At 38.7% G+C, this 14,600-nt stretch overlaps 1 protein-coding gene across 9 annotated transcripts in view; it reads right to left on the bottom strand.

Moving 5' to 3' along the window:
* Positions 1–14,600, bottom strand: part of AP3S1 (adaptor related protein complex 3 subunit sigma 1) — a 76,430-nt gene that overhangs the window by 22,786 nt on the left and 39,044 nt on the right. For all 9 annotated transcript variants that reach the window (XR_011485942.1, XR_011485943.1, XM_070462337.1 and 6 more), the window contains one exon: positions 10,365–10,436. Coding sequence is in view for 7 of the 9 variants with exons in the window: in XM_070462337.1 (XP_070318438.1) it covers positions 10,365–10,436 (72 nt within the window). In the remaining 2 variants the exon portion in view is untranslated. The remainder of the gene's footprint in view (positions 1–10,364; positions 10,437–14,600) is intronic.

Raw genomic sequence — 14,600 nt, 5'->3', positions numbered from 1 at the left:
ATTTTATTCTTTTTGTTGCAATGGTGAATGGTATTGTTTCCTTAATTTCTCTTTCTGTTTTCTCATTGTTAGCATATAGGAATGCAAGGGATTTCTGTGTGTTAATTTTATATCCTGCAACATTACTATATTCATTGATTAGCTGTAGTAATTTTCTGGTAGAGTCTTTAGGGTTTTCTATGTAGAGGATCATGTCACCTGCAAGCAGTGAGAGTTTTACTTCTTCTTTTCCTATCTGGATTCATTTCTTTTTCTGCTCTGATTGCTGTGGCCAACACTTCCAAAACTCTGTTGAATAGTAGTGATGAGAGTGGGCACCCTTGTCTTGTTCCTGACTTTGAGGGAAATGCTTTCAACTTTTCACCATTGAGGATAATGTTTGCTGTGGGTTTGTCATATATAGCTTTTATTATGTTGAGGTATGTTCCTTCTATGCCTGCTTTCTGGAGAGTTTTAATCATAAATGGATGTTGAATTCTGTCAAGGGCTTTTTCTGCATCTATTGAGATAATCATATGGTTTTTATCTTTCAATTTATTAATATGGTGTATTACATTGATTGATTTGCAGATATTAAAGAATCCTTGCATTCCTGGGATAAAGCCCACTTGGTTATGATGTATGATCTTTTTAACATGTTGTTGGATTCTGTTTGCTAGAATTTTGTTAAGGATTTTCTTCTCTCTTCTTTAATATTACATCATGAAAAAAAGTCTAAAGTATGACAATTTTAAAAATGATTTTGAAATGAACTAAGAGTATATTTTGCTAGTCCATCAAAATTTTGATAAAATTTTCAAGACAAAATGGAAATGGAAAGCATACAACATACTTTCAGTTCAGTTCAGTCACTCAGTTGTGTCCGATTCTTTGCAACCCCATGAACCGCAGCATGCCAGGCCTCCCTGTCCATCACCAACTCCCAGAGTTTACCCAAACTCATGTCCATTGAGTTCATGATGCCATCCAACCATCTCATCTTCTGTCATCTCCTTCTCCTCCTGCCCTCAATCTTTCCCAACATCAGGGTCTTCTCAAATGAGTCAGCTCTTCACATCAGGTGGACAAAATATTGGAGTTTCAGCTTCAACATCAGTCCTCGCAATGAACATCCAGGATTGATTTCCTTTAGGATGGACTGGTTGGATCTCCTTGCAGTCCAAGGGACTCTCAAGAGTCTTCTCCAACACCACAGTTCAGAAGCATCAATTCTTCGGTGCTCAGCTTTCTATTATAGTCCAACTCTCACATCCATACATGACTACTGGAAAAACCATAGCCTTGGCTAGACGGACCTTTGTTGACAAAGTAATGTCTCTGCTTTTTAATAAACTGTCTAGGTTGGTCCTAACTTTCCTTCCAGGGAGTCAGTGTCTTTCATGGCTGCAATCACAATCTGTAGTGATTTTGGAGCCCCAAAATAAAGCTAGCCACTGTTGCCACTGTTTCCCCATCTATTTGCCATGAAGTGCTGGGATCAGATGCCATGATCTTAGTTTTCTGAATGCTGAACTTTAAGCCAACTTTTTCACTCTCCTCTTTCACTTTCATCAAGAAGCCCTTTAGTTCTTCTTCACTTTCTGCCATTGAGGGTGGTGTCATCTGCCTATCTGAGATTATTGATATTTCTCCCGGCAATCTTGATCCCAGCTTGTGCTTCCTCCAGCCCAGTGTTTCTCATGATGTACTCTGCATATAAGTTAAATAAGCAGGGTGACAATATACAGCCTTAGATGTACTCCTTTTCCTATTTGGAACCAGTCTGTTGTTCCATGTCCAGTTCTAACTGTTGCTTTCTGACCTGCATACAGGTTTCTCAAGAGGCAGGTCAGGTGGTCTGGTATTCCCATCTCTTTCAGAATTTTCCAGTTTGTTGTGATCCACACAGTCAAAGGCTTTGGCATGGTCAATAAAGCAGAAATAGATGTTTTTCTGGAACTCTCTAGCTTTTTCAATGATCCATCAGATGGTAGCAATTTGATCTCTGGTTACTCTGCCTTTTTAAAATCCACCTTGAACATCTGGAAGTTCATCGTTCATGTATTGCTGAAGCCTGGCTTGGAGAATTTTGAGCATTACTTTACTAGCGTGTGAGATGAGTGCAATTGTGCCGTAGTTTGAGCATTCTTTGGCATTGCCTTTCTTTGGGACTAGAATGAAAACTGACCTTTTCCAGTCCTGGGGCCACTGCTGAGTTTTCCACATTTGCTGGCATATTGAGTGCAGCACTTTCACAGCATCGTCTTTGAGGATTTGAAATAGCTCAACTGGAATTTCATCACCTCCACTAGCTTTGTTCGTAGTGATGCTTCCTAAGGCCCACTTGACTTCGCATTCCAGGATGTCTGGCTCTAGGTGAGTGATCACACCATCGTGGTTATCTGGGTCATGAAGATCTTTTTTGTACAGTTCTTCTGTGTATTTTTGCCACCTCTTCTCAATATCTTCTGCTTCTGTTAGATCCAGACCATTTCTGTTCCATACCATTTATTGAGCCCATCTTTGCATGAAATTTTCCCTTGGTATCTCTAATTTTCTTGAATAGATCTCCAGTCTTTCCCATTCTATTGTTTTCCTCTATTTCTTTGCACTGATCGCTGAGGAAGGCTTTTTTATATCTCCTTGCTATTCTTTGGAACTCTGCTTTCAAATGGGTATATCCCTCCTTTCCTCCTTTGCCTTTTGCTTCTCTTTTTTTCACAGCTATTTGTAAGGTCTTCTCAGACAGCCATTTTGCTTTTTTGCATTTCTTTTTCTTGGGGATGGTCTTGATCCCTATCTCCTGTACAATGTCCATAGTACATCAGGCACTCTATGAGATCTAGTCCCTTAAATCTATTTCTCACTTACACTGAATAATCATAAGGGTCTGATTTGAAAACATACTTTAATATGCTATAATATACTAATAATAATTAATGCATTTTTAAAATTGCTGAATATGCCTCATTTTTTCCCTCTTCTATATTAGACATTTCTTGTTCCATTTTCCTTGACCTGTAAACTATCTTTCCATTTTCAATCTTTTTGTCTCTCAAAGTACATTTATTAGAACTTCATTAAATTAAAAATACATTAAATTTTTGTGCAATTATTCTTTAAGAGGATAGCTGACATATCAAAGTGCTGTATAAATCAAAAGTTTCACCTGCTAATGTCATGAACCTGAAAAAAAGTCTTTGCTGAGGAAGTAATTTGTTATATAAGTATGCAGTTAATATTAACCACATATAACTTTTAACCATGAACATATAACATTAACCACAAATAACATTTTCAGTGTTTCTTGACTTTTTATGCTACAATATGAACAATGTGTTCTACCTTTCTATTTACTCAGGTGTGTCTGTTTAAATTTATCCACTGAAAATTTTGACACTTTTTTTCCTTTTCCAGAAATTCCATTAACTCCTCTAGTAGTTACATATGCTTTCTCATGGAGCATATGTACTGACTATTCAGCCTATTTTTCATTTCTCTTGTTGAGATGGCTTTTTTTTTTTTTAAAGAAAACATGCAAAGGCCATCAGTGTAAGATTTTGTTAAATTTGAGCAAAATCTGTATTTTAGTTAATAATATTGCACCACATGTTAATTTTCTATTTTTTTTTTATAACATAGTATTTCTATATATAATTTTTTTTTTCTTACTCACTGGTACTTAGGTGTGGTTGCTGAGATCTCTTAAAGGTTAATTTCTTCCATGGGTGAAAGGAAAAGGATACTCTCACCCTATGTGCTATGGTTTAAGGACTGGCTATCAAACTCCTTAACAGGGAGTAGGCTAGAGGAAACCACCTCTGCTCTTAATTCTTCATTCTCCTGGCCCAAAGGGTAGGAAAGATACTGAGGCCTCCAATCAGATCTCCCTTACTCTGATCTTCTTTTTTGGGGAGTGTGGGGTGGGAAGGAGCAGGGAGAAACAGACAGAGCACATTATAGCTGTCAATGTCACAGCCATACATGCTCCAAACCGAGCTCTTTATAAATCTTCAGCTCTATCATCTTTGCCCTGGGATTTGATGGTGTGTTGCAGTGGTAGCAACAACCTGGGGCTGCTCAATGAGAGCCAGGGTGTGCAGGAAATGGGCAGGTAACACAGCTGAGCAAATAAGCAGACCTTCCCAGTAAACCCACAATGGCATGTAAGTAAGAAATAAACCAAGCTACTCATATTTCTGATTTTACGACGGTAATGTAACCGAACTGCAATAAAGAGTCTGACTCTATTTTTGATGTCTGCCTCCTGACAGCCTGCAAGCCCCACTGTTCTCCCTTCCTCTCCTGCCCACATCTGGGAGAACTGATAAGAGAGTCCATGTGCTCCTTCCTTTACCCTGCCAGGAAATTCAAACTATGCAAGACCTGAGCTGCCTGTGGAAACGCTCATTCCAGCCCCAACCCGCTAACCACATAAAACCCCCAAACTGTCACTGTTCTTGTTCTCCCTCTAAACACTTGTTATATGACTGATAAATCTTCCCATATCAGATCTTGGTGTACACGTGGTATCTTCGGTCTCTACATCCAAATAAATTTTGGGTTGGGGGTACTGTTCCATTCTTCAGGGTGACTACAAATATTAGCTTATGTGACTGATAAACAAATTGTTACTTAATGAGAAGCTCAACAACAATCACAATAAAGGAAAAGGCAATGGCTTAGGGGTTGGGCAGTAGGCCATGTGGAAATTATTGTATTGGAGGTTAGAAAGTTAGTGATCCAAGTTTGTAGTGGTAAAACATTGGCAAAAAAGCAGATTTTTTTCTCTAACATAAAAACTGATGATTTTCCAGATACTATCAGTTTTATTACCATGGATCCCAGAGGGACAGCATGTAGGACAAGATAAACATACTGCATAAATTAGAAATAATCTGGTATTTGTTACTGCAGTATAAACTAATCCATCTGTTGGGAGCCATTATGGGAGGTCCCGCCCGTGACGAGGTCATGAAGAAAATACCGGGCAGGCAAGGCCGTCCGGGACCCCATCCATGACGAGGTCACGAGGAAAAAACCTGACAGGCAAGGCCGTCTAGGATAAGGGACCCTCCAGGTTGGCCTCGGCCTCTACCCCACCCTGTATCCTCCCCGCTTTTTCTGCTGTTGTTCTTGTTTGCCCTGCTGCGGATTCTTGTGTTGCCTGCCGAGAGCTCTCCTGCTCCTCTTTCATTGAATAAAGACCAACTTAAAAGCTAATTAATAAATCTCCTGGACGCTGGTACCCTATGAAGGGGCCAGGGATGAAGGAAATGCTTCAATTCAAACCCTTTTGCTGGCATTCTGGCTTGTTTGATAAATATGTGCTCTCATTGCACAAAATGCTCATGATTGTTCTAAACATCCTAAGTACAGTACGCTAACAAAATAAACTATTAAGCATAGGCCCCTTCACGGGGTGAGAAAAGCTCCACAAATATTATAGCCACAAATGTGCCTAATAGAAAATAGTTTAGATAGAGATTAGCTGGCGACTTCTTGCAGGTAATTAACTTTTAGACTAAGAGCCTGTTTTGTGCCATATCTGCTGTTTTTGCAATCCTTTGCATTTCTGTTCTGTAAAAATGTAATCCTATCTAGTTCCCATGGAGATGACACCTAATAGAAAGAAAATAGATTAACCACAAAAAAGACAGGGTCGGCTACTGAAGTTGCTTAAAGTTGCACCAGGTGCAAGCCATAAATTGTCAACAGGCCTGAAAGCCAAAAGATATTATACATAGAGATTAACCATTAAAAAGGCCCTAATAGGCACAGAGCCCTTTGGGGGTGAGGAAGCCCTATTAGAAAATACAAAAAATATTGTTTTAAAAGTGGTTATTAGATCAACGTTTGATTGATGTTAATGTGCTGAGGTTGTGCAGTGGAAACTATTGTTAATATAGTTGGAGATCTAGAAAAATAAGAGTTTAGCCCTAGTGTAAAAACAATAAGATAATTGTTAATTTTAACCAGGAGTGCTAAACAGGGGCTGCCTCACCAGAGCCGCAGAGTCTTTGTGTGCTAAACTTTTTAGATAAATTTAGCTGAGAACTTCTGCAAAAAGACTGACTTTTATGTTAACAGGATTGTATTTCTATTATGTTGCAACCTGCTGTACCATGAGACTGCCACTTTTCTGTTTTCTGCTAAGCTCAAGGCCAGAAGATAATGTACAAAAAAATCTATGGGAAAAGACTCTCATAAACAAAAATATACAGAGCACACCTGGTTTCGTGAAGGACAAGCTGATGTAATGTTAAACTAAGTCTGTGTGCTTATCTGCCCCTTAGAAATGTACCAACTTAGGGTATAAAGGCTATGGTGAAAAATAGAGCAACTGCCAGACTCTGCTGCATATTCCTGGTTTGGTCTCTTTCTTTCTCTCTCTCTCCCTAGCAGACTTGGCCCTATCAAGGCCGGTCCTACATGTCTCTTTCTCGCCGACGCCGTTCATCCTGAGGGTTCCCCTGGATCCTGCTGGGGCTGGACCCCGGCATCCATCTTAACTGATAACAGAACAGGTATTCTTTACAACTTCCTTCTTTCCTCTACCCAAGTGTGGTCTAACAGCACTCAGAGGGTTGTGCAGAAAACTGTATTTGCCCCTAAGAAGAAATGGGCTAAGCTATTTAGGAGATCCCTTACTGCTAGAAGGTCCAGGGCTGCTTGGAAGCTGAAAACAAGCCTACTTTCACAGAAGGGGTAAAAACAAGACCAGCATTGTTTTAGATAGAGAGTACAGGGACAGAAAAAGACCCTGATGCTGGGAAAGACTGTAAACAAATGGAAAAGGGGGCAGCAGAGGATGAGATGATTGGATGGCATCACTGATTCAATGGACATGAGTTTGGGCAAACTTCGGGAGACAGTGGAGAACAGAGGAGCCTGGAGTGCTATAGTTCATGGGGCTGCAAAGAGTTGGACATGACTTAGCAGCTGAACATCAACAACAACTAACAGGGACAAGAAATGTCTATCTGACTGGTCTTTTCAGTTCAGTTCAGTTCAGTCGCTCATTCGTGTCTGACTCTGTGAACCCATGAACTGCAGCACGCCAGGCCTCCCTGTCCATCACCAACCCCCGGAGTCCACCCAAACCCATGTCCATCGAGTCGATGATGCCATCCAATCATCTTATCTTCTGTCATCCCCTTCTCTCCTGCCCTCAATCTTTCCCAGCATCAGGGTCTTTTCCAATGAGTCAGCTCTTCACATCAGGTGGCCAAAGTATTGGAGTTTCAGTTTCAGCATCAGTCCTTCCAATGAACACCCAGGACTGATCTCCTTCAGGATGGACTGGTTGGATCTCCTTGCAGTCCAAGGGACTCTCAAGAGTCTTCTCCAACACCACAGTTCAAAAGCATCAATTCTTCTGAGCTCAGCTTTCTTTATAGTCCAACTCTCACATCCATACATGACCACTGGAAAAACCACAGCCTTGACTAGACGGGCCTTTGTTGGCAAAGTAATGTCTCTGCTTTTTAATATGCTGTCTAGGTTGGTCATAACTTTCCTTCCAAGGAGTAAGTGTCTTTTAATTTCATTGCTGCAATCACCATCTGCAGTGATTTTGGAGCCCAGAAAAATAAAGTCAGCCACTGTTTCCACTGTTTCCCCATCTATCTGCCATGAAGTGATGGGACCGGATGCCATGATCTTAGTTTTCTGAATATTGAGCTTTAAGCCAACTTTTTCACTCTCCTCTTTCACTTTCATCAAGAGGCTCTGTAACTTCTGTTAAACTGAAATTTTTTCCTGATTGCACTGAAGAAAAATTAAAACAAGATTTGAGGCCAGAAAGAAGAGGCACAGCTAATTTTGGCAGGTTCAAAAACAGTGATACATGGTTGTGTGATATGAATAGGCTGCTGCTGCTGCTAAGTCGCTTCAGTCCGACTCCGTGCAACCCCAGAGACGGCAGCCCACCAGGCTCCCCCATCCCTGGGATTCTCCAGCAAGAACATTGGAGTGGGTTGCCATTTCCTTCTCCAATGCAGGAAAGTGAAAAGTGAAAGTGAAGCTGCTCAGTTGTGTCTGACTCTTCGCGACCCCATGGACTACAGCCTACCAGGCTCCTCTGTCCATGGGATTTTCCAGGCAAGAGTACTGGAGTGGGTTGCCATTGCCTTCTCCGATGAACAGGTTATGCACACTATATATATGATTCTATAAAGACATACTTCCTTGTGTACTTAATTGTACCAAAAAATCTAGAAATACACATACTCTAAAATGCTAACACTAGTGTCAATTAAACAAGGAGGTGATTAGACCGGGTGGTTCTAATACATTAACAGTCTGCATGAGCAAAGTAAAACCTAAGCCTGAAATGCCTCAAGGTTAAGAAATCAAAACCTAAGAACAACCAACACACACAGCCAACTTGGCTTTCCCAAATAATGCAACTGCTTAAGTAACAGCCAGGGCTTCCCTGATAGCTCAGCTAGTAAAGAATCTGCCTGCAATGAGGGAGACCTGGGTTCAATCCCTGGGTTGGAAAGACCCACTGGAGAAAGGAAAGGCTCCTCACTACAGTATTCTGGCCTGGAGAAGTCCATGGACTACATAGTCCATGGGGTCGCAAGAGTCAGACACGACTTAGTGACTTTCACTTTCACACAACAGCCATTCACTTTCACTTTCAAGCAACTTTCACTTTTCCACTTTCATCAGATGCTTCTGCTCCTTCTCTATAAATGTCTTTCATTTAGCTTGCATCAGTGGAGTGCTCATAGCCACTTTTGGTTTGGTGTTGACCAATTTGAATCCATTTTTATGCAAATAAACTTAAAATGTTTAATGTGCTTCATCATTTAATACTAGACAATCTCTGAAATTGAGATGGCTTCTATTTATTTGTTTTTTCTGATTTTTCTAAAATGAGTGTATATTAATGTAAAATAAAAGTTATAAAAACACCATGTGTCATGAATGGAAAGTATATATATGTAGTTTAATTTTTCTATTAAGGAAAATTTTTCTATTACAAATGCAACAACTTTACTCTTACTGCAACATTTTACAATAGAACTCTCAATTTTCTCAAAAATTGCTACATGTAACAGATAAGCTAATGATCTTTGAGCAGTCATTTTAAAAACAGAATTTTAAACATTTTAACCATGTACCAAAACATATTTTAGAATATTGTAAACCCTAAGGCCTAAAAATAACAGGAGTCTTTGTAAGTGCAAATGGCATAAGATAAATAATAGAAAAAAGCAATAGAAAACTAAAATGAATTCTCTTAAAAATATCAAGGTTAAGTTCTTTCTGCAAAATGAGTCAAAATATGAAATTAAATCACTTAGTAGATGAGAAATGTGACCTAAAGGACTGGCTAATGGTAAAAGTATTCTTCTGATGTTCACAAATAATAAAATGCATTCTTTTTGTTATGTCTTGATTGTGGTAGTGTACATAACTAAATGCATTTGCCAAAACTTAGTAAAATGTATGCTTACAGCTGCTGAATTTTAATGTATATGAATTACATTTCAATGAAGTTGACTTTTAAAAATCACAATTTTTATGCTAAAATTTCCATATTATTCCCAACAATTTTATTCAATGATTTAGCCATTCAAAACAATGTTACATTTTATCAACTTAACAGAGAAAAAAATCCATGTATAGTAGAAGTGGAATCTCTCATAAATTCCCTATTCCGAACAGCCAGTAACACTAAAGAATTCAGTCATTCAGGCTAAAGAATTCAGTCATTCTTCCTTGCTCTCACCTCCTTTCAATAGATCAAGTCCTATCAATTTTACCTTCTTTCATCTCAACTCTACCGCCTTAGTTTATTTCTTCCTGGACTACTGCAGTACACTTCTAATTGATTTCCTTGTCTTTACTCTCCCACCTACCAACTCACCATCCTTAAAGCAGAAAATTATTTTGTTTTGTCCCCCCCAAAAATGAACAAACAAAGCAACAACAATGCCAAAAAATACTTGTTTTAGACCAAATCCATGGGAGTAAAGGTACTTTAAAATTAGGCTTCATGATCAATATCAAATCTTCCCCTCACAAAAAACATGTATTTTATATCTCTGCCTGTAGAGTCATCCTTTCCTTTTCTGTCTGTGAAATATCTATGAACCCTTTAAGATTTTTTTCTGGGGGGAAAAAAAAAATCCAGTTTAAATGTAATTTCCTCCATTCCCATCTCATCCTCTAGATGTGAATTCCTCTAGGTCAGGGTCTGAAACTTCATCACTGAACACAGTGCCTGGCTCATAGTAAACACAACTAATGAACTGAATAAAGGATTAAAAATAGCATTATTCACTAAATTTATTTTTACTTTGACAAATACAAATTAACATTTTTCTAAGATAAAAAGCTTAGAAAATTTGATAACACAGAAGCTGTACCTTGTCTACATGGAAAATTAGATCCAGTTCACAGACGTTTTCAAAACACTTGTCTAATGTTTCCACAAATACCTAAAGAAAAGAAAAAAGGTTAAAAGCTTAAAGAACTATACAAGTTCATTCAAATCTATCACCTACAAGGCAGACAATTTGTAATTGAGAACTAAAATGTCGAAATCCATTATCACATTTCTCTTTTTTAAACTGAAAACTGTATTAAGTACAAAAGGAATAATTATAGACTACTCTTCTAAACTAATTTTCAATATGGTAATAACCCAAATAAACTTCACTGAAAATTATTAAGAACCAGAAATTGTTAGCACCATTACTTACAAAACTACTGACAAATACTCAAATCAGGGTCCCTTACTTCATATGAGGAAAAAAGAAAACCTGTCATAAGCATCTGTCAAGCTGGACAGGCACGGTCCAAGTCTCAACCACATCTAACAAAGCCAGGATTTTTTTAATTAGCAAAGCAGGATACAAGATCACTAAAATTCAAACTCATGGAAAGAGCACAGGCTTTTAGAATCACACTGACCTGGACTCAAACTCTGGCTAGAATTCTTGTATGACCTTGTGTGGGAAAAGGTTAACCCAGTAAGCCTGGCTTGTTCAACCCTACCCATTCCCCAAAATGGTCTGCTTACAGACTAGTCTCTGACTAGTTCCTGGGAACCCAGCCCTTGGAAAGTTCTGTCTGATAAGAGTGTTTCTGCATGCCTGAGAACCTGGACCACACCATACCAGCGTGACAAGACAGTTTATGCTGACAATGTGATTTACGATGAACATACTTTTTTCTCTCAGGTTCTGAAGCTTAAGTAAGTTCAGTCACAGAGGTATCACATGCCTATGTGACTGACCCCTAATAAAGCACCTAACACTGTCCCAAACACATCTACTAACCAAAGTCACTACCATTTATCTGGTTGTTTAACATATATGATGATTACAAGTTAAAACAAAAATAGAAAATTCTAATTCTGCTAACAAACACTGATATAAAAGCAAGGAAATTATGTGGTTGCCAAAACTTTGGAATTTGCTTATTAACTTAGAAAAAAGGTTGTCAATATTTAAACCAGAGTAATACCACCTATGAAAAATGTAAATACTTTTTTTTAAAAGTGCCTTGCAGCAAAATATCATTATAACTACATGCTCTTAACTTAGGAAAAGAATTTTTAAGATTTAAGGCATACAAATGCTTAGTTGAAAACTTAAAAACCTGCTTCAAAGAACTCTTCCTTAACTTTCAAGTTAGCAAGAATTACTTATAATTAGAAGCAAAAGCCCCAAGGCAGATACATACTGACAATCTGTTACATGGACAAGGTCAATTCAAACCTAATAATCTACAAATTGAAATTAAGAAATTAAAAAAAAAACAAATTAATGGGCTTTGGGGAGTCTAGTCAGAACAGTCAAAAAATAATACAGTTGTTGCTGCATTGTATTTCACAAAGAGAAAGATAAAAAGTAAAAAACCAGAACTGGCATGGTAAATGGCACCCTCTTGTGTTTCATTTTTAATGATAAAAGTTTAAAGTCAATTTCAAGGTAACTGTTATCTTCTAAGTTAATCTCTGGCCTTAGAAATTCAAAGTTACTAAGAATAATTTTTTAGGTTTCCCACATTTTAATACTTATACAGCTTTCTAAAAATAAACATAAAGATATTCAGAAAAATGCCACATTCACATATAAACTGAGTCTCCCTTACCAGTGCCCTTCTAACAACAGAAGCTCCTTGCGTCTCCTCTCTCTTTAATTACAAACTTATATGCCTGTGTCTGTATTTCTTGGGCTCTAAAATCACAGCAGATGCTGACTGTAGCCATGAAATCAGAAGATATCTGCTTCTTGGCAGGAAAGCTATGACAAACCTAGACAGTGTCCTGAAAGCACAGACGTTACTCTGCAGACAAAGGTCAGTACAGTCAAGGCTATGGTTTTCCCAGTAATCACAAACAATTGTAACACCTGGATGGTAAAGACGACAGAGCACCAAAGAAATGATGCCTTCAAATTATGGTTCTGGAGAAGACTCCTGAGAGTCCCATGGACAGCAAGGAGATCAAACCAGTCAATCTTAAGGGAAATCAACCCTGAATACTCATTGGAAGGACTGATGCTGAAGCTGAAGCTCCAGTATTTTGGTCATCTGATGCAAACAGCTGACTCATTGGAAAAGTCCCTGATGCTGGGAAAGATTGAGGGCAGAAGGAGAAGAGGGTGTCAGAGGATGAGATGGCTGGATGGCATCACCGATGCAATGGACATGAACTTGGGCAAACTTTGGGAGATGGTGAGGGACAGAGAGGCCTGGCATGCTGCAGTCCATGGGGTTGCAAAAGAGTCGGACACGACTGGGTGACTGAACAACAACAATAATGCCTGGGTCACAAAAGATAACAGGAATCTATCACAAGCTTAGTACCTAAGAGTACTTGCTGCTGCTGCTGCTGCTGCATCGCTTCAGTCGTGTCCGACTCTGTGCGACCCCACAGACTGCAGCCCACCAGGCTCCCCCGTCCCTGGGATTCTCCAGGCAAGAACACTGGAGTGGGCTGCCATTTCCTTCTCCATTGCGTGCAAGTGAAAAGTGAAAGTGAAGTCTCTCAGTCGTGTGTGACTCGTCGCGACCCCATGGACTGCAGCCTACCAGGTTCCTCCGTCCATGGGATTTTCCAGGCAAGAGTACTGGAGTGGGGTGCCACTGCCTTTTCCATAAGAGTACTTAGTATGCTACTAAAATTACAGCTTAGACTCTAACAATGAAACTAGGGCAAGTTATTTAACTCCAAGCCTCATTTGGGCATAATGATGGTGCCTATGCCACAGCATTGTTTTAATGATTAAAAGAATAAATATAAAGGGCTTAGAACAGTATCTCACCAAAAAAAGTATTTCAATATATGTTAGCAAGGATTAAAATATAATATACAGATGCAGAAATAAAAATGTGCACTAGATAAAATAAATGTCATAAAAATTTCCTTAAGCAATATCACTGACTTTACAGGCCCTCCTTTAGATTATCTAGGTAAAAATACAAAGGATTTCTAGGCTTACGGACTTCTGCTAAATTTCAGGAGGAACCAATCCTACTGCTTCTAATCTATAATATTAAATATAACACATTAGTGTTAAACTGACATGTTATAAGACAAGAAATGCCTTAAACCCAAGAAAAGAGGATATAAATATAAAAATATGCCGAGATCAAAAAAATAATAATTTTGTTCAGTCAGCAGCGAGATGTTCTAGAGAAACATTGGCTTAGCTCAAATAAAGAATCAAAAAACATCAATAAAAATGTACTAACAAAGCTAGGGAAGACAGACTGAACTTAAAATCCGACCAATTACCCTTGAAGAACAACTATGAATACCACTGCACATAAGATCCAGACTATAGAAAGTATGATGTTTAAGGTACATAAATAGCACTTGAGTCAGCATATGACTGGATTCTGGACTGGATTTCCACTAAACCTGACCTAGATACTAACGTGCCAATGATTACAGATTTTTTTCTATCAGTAAAAATGAGACATTTATTGTGCATTTACCATGTAGCAGTTAACTGAGACAAATTAAACTCTTGACTTCAATATGAAAAAACTGAGTTGATGAAAGGACTGTTTTCAGTATTCATGTCATAATGATTAAGAATTCTTAACTCAGTGATTCTTACTGTGTGATTTCTATTTTTTTTTTAAATAAAAATGAAAAAAATTTAAAGGCTAATGATGATAATGGCACACAGTGGTAAAGAATCCACCTGCAATTCAGGAAGTGGAGGAGACAAAACGCGGGTTTGACCCTGGGTCGGGAAGATCTGCTGGAGGAGGAAACGGCAGCCCACTCCAGTATTCCTGCCCTGGAGAGTCCCATGGACAGAGAAGCCTGGCGGGCTACAGCCCATGGAGTTGCAAAGAGTCGGACACGACTGGTATTTTTAAAAATATGTATTTACTTATTTACTTATTTGGCTGAGTCCGGACTTAGTTGTGGCACACGGGCCTAGCTGTCTCGCAGCATGTAGGATCTTTTCAGTTCCCTGACCAGGTATCAAACTGGTAACCCCTGCATTGGAAGGCAAATTCTTAACCAGCAGACCACCAGGGAAGTCCCTACAATTGGTATTTTGAGCACTGACTTAAAATGAATAAAATTCTTAGCTTTTCCTTACAGAATATCAACTAATAAATATAAAAATCAT

Source organism: Odocoileus virginianus, unplaced genomic scaffold, assembly GCF_023699985.2.
Source record: "Odocoileus virginianus isolate 20LAN1187 ecotype Illinois unplaced genomic scaffold, Ovbor_1.2 Unplaced_Scaffold_3, whole genome shotgun sequence".
NCBI lineage: Eukaryota > Metazoa > Chordata > Mammalia > Artiodactyla > Cervidae > Odocoileus > Odocoileus virginianus.
This window is presented reverse-complemented; position numbering and strand designations above follow the sequence as displayed.